Consider the following 18,966-nt stretch of genomic DNA (forward strand, 5'->3'; position numbering starts at 1 on the left):
CCTCTGGAATACATTCGCTAGAATGTAAGGTCACGCTGGATAGTAGGTGGATTTGTGTAAGTACTCTGCACTTTTATATCTTGACATTTAAATACTTTTCCAGCATGTGCTTCACTTCAGAAAGCCTCTCATATGCTGAACCACACTGTGACATCTTGTGCATACATTATGTTGTATAAAATACAATGACTGTGATAATGAAATATTTCAGACTGTTCACTTTACTTACTTTTCACATAGACATTAAATGTTACAGAGGAGCTGGCATCAGAATTGGACACAAAAAATGTGTAAATGCCTCCTTCTGTTCCTTTTAATCGGGTAAGGTGAAGTTCACTTGTATAACTGTAAAGAAAAAAATTAAGCATTACTGATCCTCGCAACTTGCGGTGAACAGGCAATTGGTGCGTGTTAAGCTAAGGAGTGAATTATTAGCGTGCTGTTGTCTTCTGCAGACGTTGTCCATGCAGACACTCTTATCTTGCATTATGACTGCCCTTGGACTACAGCATCCAAAAGTTTTGCCACTTCTAACACCAGGGTGTTAGAATGTGTGCCCGGGTGACAGCTCAGCACCAGGCTCAGACCCCTGCTCCTTTTCTCGCTGAGGAAGGAACCCAGATACACAACCCAGGCCACACACGCTAGGTGCTTCACTGGATTTTTGGAGGACCAGGGCTCAGGAAAGAACAGTGCACAGCAGAAGAAAAAGCATAAGCTTTTGTCCAGAGCATTGGGCTCTGCTGTGGTGGTAGAGAGAGTCTCCGCACACAGACAACTTTAAATTCGTATTTTTGCTTATTGGGCAGGAATAGCATCTTGTAGGTGAGTCGTGAGTATGTGGCACACTGGTCCTTGGATGGTGTGGTTAGCTCAACACTATTCCAAATCTAGGTTAGCAGACTTTGCACCAGTTACTTGTGGTAAGCTACGCGTACTACAAGATCTTTTATCATCACAATTTTCTCACCATCTCCACTTTCCTCTCTCTTTCCAGAGCAGACTCTAGTTTTCTGTTCCAAAGTGAAATTGATAGCACTTACAGTCACTCTTATTACCTGTTATTGCCCACAGTCTTGAACTTGACGTAATGGTCTGATGAATTCTGTAATGTTTCGTTCATGTACGTCCAGACTTCTTCCTTCGGTTTTGGATATGCCTCATATTCAACTGTCAAATTTCCATTTTGTCCTGCATTTATATCTATTGTGGTATTCATTGATGCAAACAAACGGACAAATCCTTTAGCTGACAGCCATAAGAGGAGAAGAAAAACAATTTCAGGGCCATTTAGAAGATTGTCAGGGCTCTAACCACACTTAAGACTACTTCAAGATCAGTGATCAAACATCCAACTGTGAAACAGGAAACCTTATCTACAAAGCAGAACTTGAACCCTCACCTGCCAAAACCAAGGCCACTAGCTATATATAGCAATGAGGCACAGGACTTAAAGGAGCCCCCAGTGCCTTAACAGAAATAATTCCGTCTTCTGGTGATAAATACACCCTATTTGCTTTTGGAAAAATGCAAGCATGTCTTTGATTCTACTCAAGTATTTATATTTTTCCAAAAATCGGAGTTGCTAACTGTCTGGTACAAAAGAAACACTAAGAAAAAAGCAAGATCAATTGATAATTTATGACAATATACTAGAGTATTTAAGGTTTCTTTGTCAAGTGTAATTAAGAACAACATTACAAATGAAGCTATTGAAAACTTTAATTAGAGAAAAATGTGCTAAGTCCACAGGCCTGGATACCAATTGTCTTAAACTAAGGCATTTCTGTGCATTCACTGCTGGGTCTTAATCTTTTATTTGGCAGATACCATTTATCATTGTGCAGTTCCGCTCCAAAATATCATGTGGAGCAGCATCCTTACCGCAGTGATTTCAATTTCATTAATAAACTCATCAGCTTCAGGATTATTCACTTTGAAAAGGCAAATTTTTCAGTCCTATTACACAAATTCATACGGGAATTATCAGTTTGACAGGCAGATTGCAATTACAAGGAAACACATTTACTGAGAGAGCTTGAATTTAGACCAAAAGTCAATCTCTGATCCCTGCTTCTTCTCACTTTCTAGTAATCAAACTGCTGTGGCCAGCTGGGCACCTGAGCTCTGGAAAACCAGAGCCAGCGGGGCTTGGTGAAAGCATATGGAGCTGCCAGAGCACTTGACAGATGCTTTGGAGAAGAAAGGATGAAGTAAACTCGCAGCAGGCAGGTATGCTCTAAAATGCTCTCCATCGCTAGAAAAGAGAAAAAGGTTTTAAATCTGGAAACTAAAGATTTTTAGTTCCTTCGCAGAGCTTTGTTCTATTTTCTGCATAAATACAGGATCCCTTATGCAACTTAAGATTCAAAATCGGACCCAAGAGCCTGCAAATAAAATTTTATGATTGCACTATCAGTCCCCCAAATGCAGTTTTAGAAACTGTTTACATTTAGATAAATTAACTGTTAAAAAAAAAAGTAATTGGGAAAATTACAAAAAATACCCATTATTTATTGTAACCTTTTTGGCTAATGTTAAAGCCACAGCTATTTAGTATCTGATCCAATCCCAGGATCTCTGCAGTACACACCATACATCACTTCCCAGGACCCTGGGAGCTGGCACAATTCAGGTAAATGTAGTCAGTTTGACAATGAATGGTGGAAGGCATCCAGAAGCCAGAGTTTATTTTAAGTCAAATTTGGGCGGAGGGGGGAGTATCTCGAAAAGGAAGGATTCCAGCTTTTCTCTGGCATTTTTTATTAAATACAAACTTTGCATTTTACTAAATACAAACTTGTTACTTTATTACCTACTTTTTATAATGTCATGCTCTATTTTAGCCCCCAGACCTTCCAAAGTCAATTCTTTTTAAAGCCACATTTGCATACATAGTAGTCCTAAGAATTTCTGTAGTTAAGAACTTCCCTCCTCTTACAATAAAAGCTTTCATATTGCTCCTCTTGGGGAAAAGATTTTCTTTCATACTTCACACTGTTTCACTCTTTTACATATGAATTTAGTCTCTCCTGTAAAAAAAAAGAGGAAAACATCCCTGTCCTTATGAACCCTACCCCCTCGAATGGCAGAGCAAGATTAAGGGCATTCAAACCTCTGCCACTCTGCTGAAGATCTGACCCACACAGGTCAAACACTTCTGTTTTCTTTAAGTTACCAAAGAAAGCAAAACAAGGAATGTTGCAGGAGTATCTGTGCAACAGAAAAACAGATTTGAAAAGGAAAAAGGATCCAAGGCTACACTTCTCTCAGTTACTACACCCTTGAATGGTAAGGAACTGAAACAGTTGAAGCCAACTACGCAGACTTCTTCAGAATTATCTTATTAACTATACCAACATGTCCTTAATTGTCCTTAATTTATTTAATTAGCAGGTTTCAGCAGCTTTAAAATTCAAAAGGCACTGTCTGTCACCCAAGTTAATATACAGTAGACTCTAAACAAGTCTGTTATTAAACAAGAGGAGGGAGACAGTTTGCTCACTGTTAAGGGACACAATCCAAAACCTGTGGAAGTGATGGATAGTGGGTTTACCACGGGGGTGAGCCCCGGAACGATTTCATGCTGCCTATGCACACTGGAATATTCCTTGCAGCATTATTCTAAATAGAGGTACATGTATAGCTTCTATGTAAAAAACATTGACATGCCGATGTCAGCAAAATTTCCCATGCTTGGAAGGCAGGTATTAAAGATACGCTTTGTGCTTCTGCTGCCAAATTACTTAAGCATAGGGATAGTACCAGGCAAAGGTAAATTAATTGCTTTGTTAAGACCGGATTAAATTTAAAATTAAACCTGGAAGGATGAGACAAACCAGCGAGATGGAAACACGGTTGGGTGGTTGTTCTAATATCACATTCCAACAACATGCAAAGGGTTATAGAAATTAAAGTAGTCACACACACCACAACACTTCCTGAGCCATCCCATATGGTACCAGTCAGCAATAACCTTTTCATAAAGCAACTTTGCTTATTGAAGTTTGGGGGAAAGGAAAGAGATGAAAGAGAAGGCTCCCCAGTGTTCTCACTTTCCACCTCCCACTCTTAGAGATGTTAAGATTTCTACAGGAACTATTTACCTAGTGCTTTCAAGGTTACTGTGGCATTGGTTTTTCCAAAAGGGTTTTCTGCTTGGCATGTGAATTCTCCAGAATCATTAACTCCCACTGAACGGATGTTCAATGTTAATTTCCTTTCGTATCCATAATCACCCAAATTTCTGCTTTTGCTTGTAACAATCTGTCGGTAGAAAACAATTAACATCTAAAACACTGTGTATGCAGCATCTTTCCTAGATAAATTAAAAATAGAAGTAATTATAACTTTGCTATATTAATATTCATAACTTTAAACCGGAATAATAAGCCAGCACGACAAACCTGTCACTAGAATCTCTCCATGCAAAACAAGTGTATGATCAGCTGTCTTTGGGAGATAAGGTCCTCTCCTAAGTCCCTTATTCTTTATTTTTGTCCTCCTCAAGCTCCACTGAAGTGTGTGTGTGTGTGTGTGTGTGCATGCATGCATGCGTATGTGTGTGTTCACCTCCCCCGAGAGCGCCAACCGGGGAGACCACCCCAAGCAAGCCACAAAGCTCAAACTCTAATTTCTTCAAATGTTTCAATCATATGAAGAAAACAGTATTGTGCCCAAGGTCATACCCACCTCACTTGGGCTACATTTCTAATGCTGATGAAGGTGAGGAACCAACAGAAGGTTTTATTTGCGCTAACAACCCTTCTAGCTGTAGGGCTTGATGCAAAGTGACCACTGGGTCTTGACTTTCCTAATGCTCAGAAGCTGCAGCTATTGTAAAAAGTCATTGCAACTCTGATGTGTGGTTCACTACTCAAGTGGTGCCTAAAAATCACCGAAGTCTCTAATGGTTGCAATGCTTCCCATTGAACAACAAGAGAGAATTTAAGGTGCCGGAACTTCATTTTAAATTGGGTTGCTCTATGCCCTGAGTCCGCAGCATCTCCTGATTACAGCCATACTGCAGAAAGACCTGCTGGCAGCAGGCTTTACACAGCATCCTTCCTCTGGTACCCACTCTGATTCTTGGTCCATAGCAATCTAGATTTATTAATCTTAAAGGCAACTGGAAACTTCATTCTTTTTTCAAAGCGTTAAGTATATCATGACTCTAAGCCTCCGTATGCATAGAAAAAATAAATGCTTTGAGGTGTTGACTTCAGTTTCTGTAAGAATGCTCAGTGTGGTTGGAAAGACAGATAAATTTACATTGATTAATCCAAATGCAGACCTGGACTTTTAATGATTTTCTAGTGCAAAGATTTCAATTCTTGGAGGTTCCAAGAGCTTCTAGGTAAGTTTAATCTTCTCAATGCAATTTTGCTTCCTCCTGAACTATAATAAACACAGACAGAAGTTTGTTCTGTATGGATGTGCTTGCTTATAACAAGTCTCCTAATTTTCAAAAGCGGTGATAACTTCAGTCATACAAGGAAAAACTGGTTTGGTTTTTTTCCCTCCCACCTATTCAGGACAAAACATAATTCTGCATCTATCTAAACATGAATTCTATGTATTCTGTTTCAGGACAAAATTTAATTTGATAGTCAATATTTAAAAGATAGCATACGCTGCTATTTACCAGAAAGGACAGAAAGGTCAAACTTATTTGGTCAAAAATATTTTCCTCGTAGCTTTTACTCATAAAATGAAAAATGATAAAGCACAAAAACTTAAGGGAATGCCCTGATTTCATCACACTGTAACAAAGAGAAGGGAGGAGAATAAGAGAAGAAATGAAGTTCTCAGATGAAGGACCTGCAGTTGACCTTGGCACAGGACCAAAAGCCCCATCTGCATGCCCCACGCTGCCTTCACGTCATTTAGACCTCCTCAACCTTCGGAGCTGCGAGGTGGGATTTCTGAAGCGGCAAGAACTTAGCGAGAGCAGCTCTGCCACAGCCAGCGGATTAGCTAAGCATGGCATGCCTGGCCCCAGGGAACGGGCCTCCCATTCACTATCTGTCTGAGGAGATGTGATTTAGCCAAACACCACAACATCACAGAAGCCTTTTTTCCACACATACATGGACTGCGAATTATGTATTCTGGTCACTACCATTAGCAGTAAAAGACCAGCCAATTAGCATAGGAGCATATACAGCAGGAGTTACTAACAGGTCTTCCCAAGGGCTTTTAATTAATTTAAATTTCAGGGTATACCCAGAAGACTAAGAAGCATCCTTAAAAACAACCCAGTGCCTGCTGCTCATTTCGAAGGCAGAGCTGGCAGTACGTTGGCTGACCAGGGGAGGGGATCTCTCTGCCCCTTGTCTGCAAAATAACTGTGCCGCCAGTAACAAACTCTCCTGGAGCACTTAGCAGGCCAATAATTTAATTTGGTGATGCCAGGCAGAACCTTCATCTATTACTACAGACAGAAGCCAGTTCACTGGTTCATCTTTCAGAACTTTGCCAGTTAGTAAGGCACACCATGTAATTTAAATGAATTAATCATTCCTGTGAATGCTCACTACTATTCCTGTCACACACAATCCCATGCTAATTAGCAGGTATTTTACTGTTAATGATAACGACTAGAATATGTAATTTGCAGTCCATGTGTTGATATTTGCAGCTCCCATTGATTGCAATGTGATGTGTAGGCACTCTGTGCTTCCGTATTTAGGCAGCCCAACAGAGGTCACCTAAACTTCACACTGAAAAGCGTAATTTTAATTTCTGTTTGGGAAGAGAAGCCCATGCAGATGCTTTTCCTCCCAGCCATCCGCATGGGCATGGGACAGTTGTTGCTGGCCCCTCACCAGTCTCTGAGATGCAGGACCTTTGGAAATGCAACAATTCCAAACTGATGTAGCATCAGGTATCCAAGTCAAGCACGTGAATGTCTACGGAGTTTGTGTACTGTGCTGAGGCATACAATGATACAATTAAAGGAACTCACCCCGCTTTTGTGAGAAATCCAACTAGCTTGTACACTGCTATCCACATCCGTGATTATGCATGTAACTTCAAATTCTTCCCCTTCTTTGAGAAGCTCGTAGCTTTTGGATAAGGTGATGACGGGAAGAGTTTTGTGAACTGGAAAACAATTTAGAAGTGCGTTACTTTTCATGAGTTGCAGAGCTTCCAAAGGGGGATAAAAAGCAACAGTCATAAACTTTCCAATAAAATTTCAGGCCTCCAAGAAGTATTAAAATTTCTTTAACATACTACACAGTTGTTCCTTTTCAACAAGCACATTACTGCTTCAATCTCCCTTCAAATTACACTTAAAGTGAGATAATACTTGTTAGAGCATAGCAACTTGCATGAAGAAACTTGAACGATGTTGAACCATCAATGAGACGACTCATTCCATGACAGCGATTAAAAAGTTGCACTCTGGAACTGAAAACACAGTGAGGATCAGCCACTGAAGAACCGCAGCCTAGCATTAACTGCAACTTTTAATTACAAAATACTACAGCAGACACGAAGTACTGTCTGATACGTCCCTGAAAAGCCCCTGATGGACAGTCTAGGAAGGACAGGTTACAGCTCAAGGACTTCAGCACAACTGCCCCTGAAAGTACCACAACTTCGGCTCACAGTAATGGTTCACAGAGGTGGCTGGAGTCAAGACCGTGGGCAAATTTGTCACCCAAGAGGTAGGTGGTTACAAGCAGCTGTGGGTTAGCTGTATCCCTGTTCTTCCTCACGGTGTCTGTTGTCAACGGTCAAGTACATCTGAGGACTATCTGTCTCTTATCTCCGCAAAGCTCTTCCTCTGTTCCCTCCACAGATTTTTCTCTGTTTTCTTCATCCTTTCTTCAAATTTTCCTCATTATGAGACTCCAGTGAACTTCCCACTAGGGCTTTTACGCAGGAAGACTGACTTTCAAACTGTGAATGCAACATATATCAGATAAGGTCTTCCAGACTCTCTTCCTGCCTCTGACACAGGCTTTGTAGTTGTCTTAGGTAAATTATATGAAACTTAGGAAAACGCAATGCTTTTCAGCCATTCATACTTTAACAATAATGTTTTCCTCATGGTGCTGTAAGCGGCTATGAAAGAGAACAAAGAAACATGTTTGCTCTCTTCAGATATAAAGGCTCACATAAAAATCCCCACCCCTGGCATTCAGCAGTACCCAAGAGACAGGAGGAAGCCAGTGCAGAAGGCGTGCTGTGTTCTCACCCACCAAAAAGATCTATGGACAACAAAAAAAAAAGCCGTAAGGCCATAAAGCGCCTCATTGTTTTGAGAAGGGCTGGACATAAGCACTCCCTGTGCTATCGTAGCAGGGCTGGGTTATGTCTGAGTACGCCTGCAGAGCTTGCTGTTTCATGGATGCCTCTTTCTGTCCTTCTGCACTAGAAGCTCAGGCCTGGGGGTCTGAGTGCCACAGTTATGATTACAAAAACACTGCCCACCAAAGGGTCTCGCACTTAGACCTTCAGCCAAGGAGAAAGTGGGAGTTTTACCTGGTGCACTTAGTAACGACCAAACACTACAGCACGGTAATTACAACGCTGAGGATGACAATGCTGCTTTGCTGCTGATGGCCTTCAGCAGATGCTTCCACTTACTCCACGCTTCCCCCCAGATGGAGAATGTGGGCAGAGCACCCAGGTCCCATCGCTCACCTACGGCTGCCCACCATAAGTGGGCCACTTGTGACGGATGCCAGGTCAGCACCCTCCCATCTGAAGTCACCACTCTATCAAGCAAGTGCAGACTTTTACCCCATAAAAAAAATGAAATAGTCCAATATTACAACTTGCACTCTCCTATGTCAGAGAAATGTCAGCTGTCAATCAACTGCTTTCTTTCTTTGGCCATCACTGAAAAAACAGTTGAAAAAAAAACTTGTTACAGAACAAACAAGAGAGACAGCAAGAATGGACTTGATTTTTGTCATTAAAAGAGAATGCCAGATTAAACCTTTGTTCTCTTCTCATTAATTGAAATGTATTATTCATTAAAATTCACTGTATCAGAGTGTCCAAAACACCAGGAAAAAGACTGCTTCAATTGGCTACAGCACTTGAGATGGCCCCCGCTGCCCACCCCCTGCCCCACCACCGAGGAGCACGGCACCGGGCAGGTCACACAGCCCCAGCCGTGGAGCAAACACCAACGCGTCCCCTCCTCACGCCACGGGGCAGCCCTCCTTCACCAGCACGAGGGGGGCTGATGGCAGCAGCCTGTCCTCGGCTCCTAACGCCCGGCACAAAACAGGCGGCGGGGGGGACGGCCGCACGCCGCCCCGAGCCGTGAACCCCCTTCTCCGGCACCGCCGCCATGGCACTGCTGGCGGCTGGCTGCCTCCGAAAGCACAAAGCCAAACCACGCAGCCCCTACCCACCGCTCTCCCTTCGACAACAAAATCCCCACGGGACACCTCGGCCGCGCGGACAGAAGCGCCGCGGCAGCCAGCGGAAACGCTGGGCGCGCGGTCCAACGCGTGCGCACGGACAGGGGATGCTCCCTCGGCAGACCGTACCGCAGCCTTCGCGCTGCGCGCACGCCGGAGCGGAGACACGCTCCCAGCTGCGGCCAGGGGTTACCTCGTTCAAAGAGCCCAACAGCCACGTGGAGAACAAAGTCACTTCCTCGCCCCTCGGGAAACGCTGAGACAGCCTGGCTTGCTGAGCCGCTCCCTCCGCTTCTTTCCTGGGTAATTACGCAGCGGATGAACGACACGCGGGGTAACTCCAGGTTCCGAACCGCCCAGACAGAATCAGACCGTAAGGTCCTGCATGGCCAGCCGTCGGGCTTCTCCTCCTTCCCAAACCCACTTAACCGCCCAACCCTAGGGCACAAGGGCGCAGGAAGGTCAAAGATAGGGCGTCATCAACAGGTTTGCAGAGCTAAGCGTTGCATCTGGCAGCTCAGCCACAACACGCTCCTCATCATGATCTGGGCACGTTGTTGCTGTTGTGACCATCCTCACTCATGATGACGGAGACAAACGAGGGCTCTGTGCTCCCCCAAGCTCTGCCCCTCCACTGAATCCCTCTTCTTTAATGTCATCAATCAGTTTCTCCTGCTGTCACTTGCAGGCAACAGACATGTAAGTAAGGCATCCAAATCTCCACCTTTCCTGCACAAACCTGTTCAAACCTCATGGCGCTGGTTTGTCCTCAAAGTTTAACTGCACAACCCACATTTCTTGAAATAGTGAAAAAAACACCTGGAAATCACCAGGAACAGAAAATAAAAGTGATCATGGCCAAACCTGCTCAGCACAGCCACAAGCCGAGTGCCACGAGATCAACCTGTGCCCTGACACAACTTGCCCAGAACAAGTTTTCTAAGTCCACCACCTTCCGTTGGACAACCTGCAGCGGCCACGGGCACCCCAGAGCAATCGCCTGGTGCGCAAGCACCTCTGGCTTTGAGTAGAAGACTCCAAAAGCCTCCAGAGGAGACCGCCACCTCCAGCCTCCCCATGACAAGGTCAGGACACAAGGTGAGGCTTCACAGCACTTCCCACCAGTTCCTGGGAGGTGAAGGGTAAAATCTGGTGCTCTACAAGAAAGCAAAAATCCTGTGTTACCTGGCCTCACATTCAGGAAAATGTGCTCCGATATTTTCTCAACTCCATTGTGCTTGGCCAAGCACTGGTAGCAGCCCTTAAACGACCTCTGTACGTTCTTTATAGTGATGCCTTTCTGGGGATTGGGAATGAACGTCATATTTTTGGGGAGACGTTTTCCATCACATTTTCTCAGCGTGAAATTCGAAACATCTGGATCTGTTAGGGGGCACACCAGCAGGATGTCACTGTCTTCTTTTCCATAGATCAGAGAATCAACAAGGAAGAGCACGTTTGGATCTGTGAAGAAATGCAAAGACCTGTCAGAGAAGCTGACATTGCACAGGGAACTTCTGATGACCCCAACTCTGCAATTGGGCACTTACACCAAAGAAAGTTTTACATTCAGCCAGTAAAACCCAGTATTACCCAATTCATGTTTACCAAGAGACATTAAATTTTGTCCTAAAAGAGGAGGACAACAGGAGATGTGCAGTAGCATTCAATACCAGACACACTACAGAATCATGTGCACTAAAAATAATCCTACTGCATTTTTATTTGGAGATGGGGATATTTTTTTGCCTTGTTTAGCTCCAAAACCTCCACCTTCCACCCCCAACAACAGTAAACAGATTTTCACAGACCATTAAAAGTAATTTGCTTTTAGCTAGTGGCAGGGCTGTAAGGTTTCATGCCCACAGGAGGATTTTGAAGAAATTTATGAGCAAATGGAAGTTGAAAAGCACCTAAATTATGGTTTTCACTTCTGTAAAATACATAATCTAAATGAACACACATTGCTACCAGAGGAAGCACCAAACAACTTCTCTCTCTCTCTCTCTCCTCCCTGAAAGCAGAGGTTATTTTTAGCCTCCTTAGAAAAAAACTGGGCATACAAACAGCATATCTGATTGAAAAATCATCATGTAATCTTTCACAAGGTACCTTTTCTAAAGCATTTCATCTCGGCCACCACAGCACACAAACATACAAAAACTTTTAATGTTCAAAGTACTTAAAACATTTTTACAACAAAAGTCGAAGCCCATGATAGGTGATGATCTTGAAATGCTAAGAACCCGGCCATTAATAGCAAATACAAAAATAAAGGATGGTGTGGTGACAAACACTCCGTAGAAGTTTATTTCAGCTCCCATCTGCCCTCCCTACAGAGTAGCATGAATTAGAAATGTAGAAACAGAAGGAAAAGTTTTCTTTCTTTTTTTTGCAAACTGCCTTCGTACAACTTGAATGATTAGAGATCAACAAACCATGATTTAACAAAAAAAACTGAGAGAATTTGGTTTAAGACAAGAAGTACTAGGCTGAAAATGAAGCATGGGACATTTATGTAAGCAATTAGGAAATGCTAAGTCAAAGGGTGCTCATCACTGAACACAAGTTACTGGCTGGTTTCTAGCTTAGAGTGAGGGTACAGTTCTAACCTCATTTGATACTGCCACCCAAGAAGCCCCACAAACTAAAAGCTTTGAAGCATCAGTCTAGACCTAGTGGATGGAGACTACTAACAAATGAAAAAGTAAAGCATGCCTGAACAGAACCAAAGTGTGATGTTTTGCACATGGAGATACTTAGACAAACACTATGAGTTGCTGTCACTCCTGAGCTGGAGGAGCATGGACTGGAAGAGCTCATCTAAATGTCCCTGCTGACAGAGACTTAACTGATTGGTTTCCTCTCAGTCCACTTTTTCTCCAATATGGACAGAGCCAAGATATCTTTACTATGCAGAAAGTATGGCTCCCCGGGAAAAAAAAAAAAGACATTTTTGAAAACAGAAGAAAGGAACAAAGACCTGTTTCACTAACAGCTGAAACTGCAAGGAAGGCCTTGGCTGGGGTAAGCGGAATAGCTGAGGTGTTCCCCTCCCATCTTCCATCCCCCTCTGGAAGGGAGACCTCAGGGTGAGAATACATGAAAGGATTTGCTGTAGTGAATCCTGGCAGAAACAAGGCTGCTCATGGTCATCTTCTTCCCGTCACGGCTTTCCACCCCAGGTACGTCTTGGGTAGCACTTGCTTTCTGGGCATACCTCAGGTTTCCAGCACAAGATGTGTGCTTGCGTCAGGAAAGACATGAGATTAAAATCGAGATTTTTCCCTCTTATGCAGATGTCTGAACTAGCTTGATCTTCACTAAACTTGCGTGGATAGGGACACAAACTGCTTCTATAGACAAAACACAGGCACTTTCTGCCAAAGCAGAAAGGTGAAAGAGGTAAGCGCCTGCAGTCTGCCAACACTGTGTCATCCTTGGTCACAGAAGCATAGAAAATTTGTTTAGTAGATCCAGATGGACGTAAGAGATAAACAGCTGCCACCATTTTATGTGCCACTTGGGACTGTGCAGGATCAAGGTTCTTGGTCCTGTTCTCTCTTCATTCCCAGCTTTACAAGCAGAAAGCATGTGGGCTGCTTGTGGCAACCCCACAAGCAGATGAGCTCATGGTAGCATCTTCAGTGTGATGTAAGATGTCATTAAGCCATAGGCTATTGCAAAATGATGGCCCACCTCACAAACATACTTATTTTATTTCCAGGAACTTGTCAAAGTGAAGCTTGCACATTTTTCACACAATTAAGACAAAGAAATTAATATCTGTTGCATGAGGGCCACACAACTTCTCTGATGCTTTGGTAATCATGCTCAGTGGAAGTGTTCCCTGCTACCTGAGGTGAAGGAGTCACTCACGTAATGGAAGGCACAAACATCTCTGTGATCACAGCTGTCTGGGATAAGTACCATGACCTTCAGGAAAACAGTCATGGTAGATAAAGTCAACAATGTTTGTCACACACAGGTAAAATACATGCCAGACTTCCTTTAGTCATAGTCTCGGAGGAACACAGAAGGTCAAGAAAACTCATCCCTGGTAGCTGCATGGCTATCTGCACAACTCAGCAGTGGTTAAAGGAGCACTCTTTAAATTGTGTGGCCACTATGTAAGATATCTTCCCTTGGGAAAATACTCTTTGCTGTGCTGGTTCCTCCCTGTCTTGGAGAACAACCTTGCAGTAATTCTCAAAGGACTGGCAGGGTTTACAGGAGGCTCTTTGAAACAACCCCTGTTGGACAAGGAATGCTGTCTCCAAGAAAGCAGATGTTGTAGGACTTTTTTCCATCAACAGGGAAGAAAGGCCACCAGAGCTATGTGAAGAAGCAGCAAAATAACTGTGTCCTGTTTTCAGCTGGTATAGAGTTAATTGTCTTCCTAGTAGCTGGTATAGTGTTATGTTTTGGGTTCAGTATGAGAAGAATGTTGGTAACACACTGATGTTTTCAGTTGTTGCTAAGCAGTGTTTATACTAAGTCAAGGATTTTTCAGGTTCTCATGCCCAGACAGCGAGAAGGCTGGAGGGGCACAAGAAGCTGGGAGGGGACACAGCCAGGGCAGCTGAACCAAACTGGCCAAAGGGATATTCCACACCATGTGACGTCATGTCTAGTATATAAACTGGGGGGAGTGGGGCTGGGAGGGATTGCTGCTTGGGGAACTAACTGGGCGTTGGTCGGTGGGTGGTGAGCAATTGCATTGTGCATCACTTGTATATTCCAATCCTTTTATTATTATTATTGTCATTTTATTATTGTTATTATTATAATTATTATTTTCTTCCCTTCTGTTCTATTAAACTGTTCTTATCTCAACCCAAGAGTTTTACTTTTTTTCAATTCTTGCCCTCATCCCACTGGGTGGGGGGGAGTGAGTGAGCAGCTGCGTGGTGCTTAGCTGCTGGCTGGGGTTAAACCACGACAAACTGTCTTCCTTGGAAAGGAAAAGGGAAAGCCAGGCATGGTAAACTGTCAGCTTGAGGGCAGCTGATGAACCCATAGATCAGGAACCAACAAAAGAGAAGAAATCTGCACAGAGAAGAAGGGTAATAAAGGACTGTGAAGATGTGTCAGAGCAGAGGCATTTTTTTTCCCATCTGAGACATTTCTGATCAGTCACAGGTAGATCAGGAACTGGAGGCATAGGAATCATTGCTGCCTGCTGGCTTAAGCTTGAGAGTGCAGCCTCAAATAGCCAAATCCTTTAGCTAACTGCCTCAATAAATCAAGAGCTTGGGGCCAAACCCTACATGACTCTATACTGATGGATGGCATGGAATTAAAACGACATTTCTACATACTGCTTGCTTCCTCACATTACAACTGACTCATACAACTGATTCGGGTCACTTGGCTAGCTTCTAGAAAGAGAGCTCAGGTATATTTCACCACAAAACAACAGGGATGTAAAGAGAAACTCATCCAGAACTTTGCTCTGGTGACAAAGGCCATTGCAAGCAAAGCTGGGAGCGAGTTTTCTTTCTAATGGACAGGGAAGAAGATTTCTTCTATCAGACTGTGTTCTCCCTCTGTACCTCAAGTACATTCCCTCCTCCACCATTTACTGTCCTATTATTTTGGGTGTGGGAAACTGGGGGGGAAAGCAAAAATAATGCCTTCATTGATATTTACCTTTAACAAAAACATAAAAAGAGGTGACAGTACTCCCGTTGCTTTTGCATATGTATCTGCCTATGTCTCTGACCGTTGCATTTTTGGTGTACCACTCTTTCTCATTGGAACTCCTTGCTTTTGCTGATGGGTTTGAGTTCTGGAAATTCCAAGTCACAGGTCCATCCTCATCGCACCTCAGCCTTAATTCGTCCCCTTTATTCACAACCAGTGAAGATTCTTCACGGGGCAGTGAACCACCTGGGGGAAAAAAAAAAGCACAAAATAAAATGCCTGTCAATAGAACTCTCTTTTTTCCTGCAGCAAAATTGTTATTTATAGTTGTATATATGCAGTCAATATTTTGGGAGTTATTTCTTAAAAATACAAAGCTGCAATGGCACTGTGCAATTCTACAGACACCTTTTGGCCTGTAAGACCTGCAGCACACAGAGCAAATAACCACAGCAGATGGAAACTGGTCCTTAAAAAACCATTTGAAACTAGTTTCACATGCACCAGTTTCTGCAATGGTTTGGCTTTTGAATGGGAACAGACCCAAGCTATTTAAAAATTAAATTCAAGAACATATGAGCCTGATTCTACATGGCAGCACTTTTAATCATTCTTTGTCATTTACTCAGTATGTTGCCAAGAACTAAAGTTTCCTTGCTCAACAGTTATCTTTTTTTAACTGCTCCCTCATGTATTCAGAAGCTCCACTCACACTCTTAGATTAGAAATGTCCAGTTTAATGAAGGCATCAGCACATGCTTTCCGTACTTGCTTATTTCTTTAGTTGAAGTGCTAATTTGTCATTTCTTACCTCCCAAAAATTTCATAGAAAATATTCTTCAAGCTTCCATCCCAACGCTACCTAATTAGTTTCACTGAGGCACCAATCTCCCAGTCACCAAAGGTGCTCTAAATGACCTCTTAGCTTCTTTTTCACTGAACATGCTATAACACAACTTTTAAAAAGTTTTCGGAAACTAAAGGCGTGTAAAATTAGCAGCTTCAAATCACAATTCCCAACCACTTCCCAGCTTACACTGCATACTTGGAGAAAGAAGCACATTCAGGCTTCTCTGGCTCCACTGTTAAGGTAAGTCAAGCAGGGGGTTGCTGAGTTAGCATACCCCTGATGTGAACATCTTAGCGAACCTACAAAATGGAGTTCATAGCCGAAAAAGCAGATAAATTCTTACTACTATGGACCTACTTGAACATCAAAAGAACATACACAAATATTGAGGTCATCTTGCAGGAATAAACCCCTCCCCTTTCAGAGTAGCTCTTTAGTCCTGCAAGCAAGCCTTAGCTTACAATAGCTATGCTGTTAGCTAATGTCCCTCTCATGTGAAGCACAGTTGTACAAGATTGTACAACATCCATATGTAGTAGCAGAGTCATGCCACTGAAAATACTACTTGCATTCAAAAACACACTCTGCAGCTCCGCTCAGAGGCTGAATTTCCCTACCCACACAGATAACAACAGACGTTCAAGCAAAACAATCGGATAATTAGTTGGGATGTGGTTATATAGTCCAGACTTAATTCACTCATCTCACAGCTTTAGTTGTTCTTAAGGTATATACCGGATTAAGACCAGGTCAGGTAACTGCTCCTCTTCCTGACAAATCCACCACAGAGCAGGAAGCAAAGGACGGTCAGACCACCTGCAGAGTCTAATTACTTGGTTTGTGGTCTAGGTTTTGGAGGGAGCCCTCATTCTCGCCCCATCTCCCTCGGATTAAAATTTATCAGTGCTAACCCCACAGGCGGTCATTTTTCCGGCACCACCAGAAATTTTCCACATGAGGTCCACTAACCCTGCATATATGCTTCCATAACTGAACCATAAACAACCATCCTAGAAATAATAATTGCCAGAAAAAGGCAGAAAAAAACCCCAGGTTTAATTTCAAATCTGCTACCTCCAAGTGCAGGTGTAAGCCTGAGCTGTGATACAGCAGCTCGAAGAAGGAGAGTGAAAGTCCAAGGTCTGAGGAGCGCAGGTCCCAGCCAGCAGTGGCTCAGCAGGTAGGAGAGCTGGAAAAACCCTTTGCCCCGGACACAGAGGCACCTAAGAGCAGGGTAGAGGCAAGGAGACCTCTGATTTGCAAACCCCTCAGATCAGAGCCAGCAACTTTTGGCACTTGAGAAGGCAGAGGGCAAAGACCTCTGAGAAGGTCTCGTGAAAGACCATGCAGGTCCTTCATGGGATGTCTTTGGAGGACTCCTCTGCTGCTTCCCACAGACCACAGGGTACTTTGAACAACAAATGACACGAGCTGCATAAATAGCAAAAGTGCAATGTGGTATACCCACGCCGGCCCTAGGTCCTCAGATGAGTCAGGAAGGCTGGGAAAGGAGAAGATCAGGACATCGTTCGCTGGCATCACTCCCTGCCTTCAGCCAGCAAGGTCTCAGCCCGGGCCCTGCTAGAGGAAGCGTGCGCGTGGCCGGGCTGGGACAGCCCCCGCTGCCCACCCCCTGCCCCACCACCGAGGAGCACGGCACCGGGCAGGTCACACAGCCCCAGCCGTGGAGCAAACACCAACGCGTCCCCTCCTCACGCCACGGGGCAGCCCTCCTTCACCAGCACTCCCTCCGCTTCTCTCCCGGGTATTTGTGCAGCGGCTGAACGACACACGGGGTAACTCCAGGCTCCGAACCGCCCAGACAGAATCAGACCGTAAGGTCCTGCATGGCCAGCCATTGGGCTTCTCCTCCTTCCCAAACCCACTTAACCGCCCAACCCTAGGGCACAAGGGTGCGGGAAGGTCAAAGGTAGGGTGTCATCAACAGGTTTGCAGAGGAAAGGGACACATTGGAGGTAGCAGTGCATAGATTAATGTCATAACTGACCTACTACATGAGCGCGGGTCTGTCAAACCATACACATTGCTGTGATGTGTGCAAATGCTGACAGGTTCTGCAGCAACAAACCCTTCCCCTTCCGAAGGCTGGCTCTTTAGTCCTACAAATAACCATCGCCCCATGCCCCTCTAATGCACAGCACAGTACCACACAGTTGGACTAGATGTATAGTAGCCATGCCTGAGCCAGGGAGGAACATTTCTCAAAAATGAATACCACTTGCATTCAAAAACACACTCTGCTGCTCCGCTCAGAGGCTGAATTTCCCTACCCACACAGATAACAACAGACGTTCAAGCAAAACAATCGGATAATTAGTTGGGATGAGGTCATATAGTCCAGACTTAATTCACTCATCTCACAGCTTTAGTTGTTCTTAAGGTATATACTGGATTAAGACCGGGTCAGGTAACTGCTCCTCTTCCTGACAAGTCTACCACAGAGTAGGAAGCAAAGGACAGTCAGACCACCTGCGAAGTTTAATTACTTGGTTTGTGGTCTGGGTTTTGGAGGGAGCCCTCGTTCTCTACCCATCTCCCTCGGATGAAGATTTATTTATCAATGCTAACCCCAACAGACAGTTCACCAGCACCTGTTTTTCCAGCACCACCAGGAATTTTCCACGAGGTCCACTAATCCTCTAAACAAGCTCACATGACTGAACATATAAACAAGCATCCCAGAAATAACTGCCAGAAAGATTAAGAAAAACAGAATTTCATATTTTTATGCAACGTTTTTGACTTCTACCTACTCTTTCCCCTAGCACTCATCCTACCCATTCAGGCTAGGAGTTCAAAATTTTTCAACACCTGTTATCGGGATTATCTAGCAAGTTGTTGGAAAGTTTTTAAAGGTGGTAAACAACAGAGCAGAGCATGACTCCATCCAGAGGTACAAGAAATACATTATGTACCAGAGGTGGGGAAAGAAAGGCAAAGAGAGAACAACACTGTGGCAGTCCACGATATTCCAGTTGAAGCCATCACTCATATCTCAAGACAATGTTGCTACGGTCCCTTTTACGCAGCCTACAAATTCTCAGCCACACAATGTACAAGTTG

At 43.8% G+C, this 18,966-nt stretch overlaps 1 protein-coding gene across 1 annotated transcript in view; it reads right to left on the reverse strand.

Moving 5' to 3' along the window:
• KIT (KIT proto-oncogene, receptor tyrosine kinase) overlaps positions 1 to 18,966 on the reverse strand; it is a 59,101-nt gene that overhangs the window by 25,401 nt on the left and 14,734 nt on the right. Inside the window, exons 2-7 of the mRNA XM_049831467.1 lie at positions 15,039 to 15,278; positions 10,572 to 10,850; positions 6,968 to 7,104; positions 4,107 to 4,266; positions 1,059 to 1,248; positions 230 to 345 (exon numbers count right to left, since the gene is read on the reverse strand). Of these exons, the coding sequence (XP_049687424.1) occupies positions 230 to 345; positions 1,059 to 1,248; positions 4,107 to 4,266; positions 6,968 to 7,104; positions 10,572 to 10,850; positions 15,039 to 15,278 (1,122 nt within the window). The remainder of the gene's footprint in view (positions 1 to 229; positions 346 to 1,058; positions 1,249 to 4,106; positions 4,267 to 6,967; positions 7,105 to 10,571; positions 10,851 to 15,038; positions 15,279 to 18,966) is intronic.

This window comes from Accipiter gentilis, chromosome 3 (assembly GCF_929443795.1).
Source record: "Accipiter gentilis chromosome 3, bAccGen1.1, whole genome shotgun sequence".
NCBI classification, from domain to species: Eukaryota; Metazoa; Chordata; class Aves; order Accipitriformes; family Accipitridae; genus Astur; species Astur gentilis.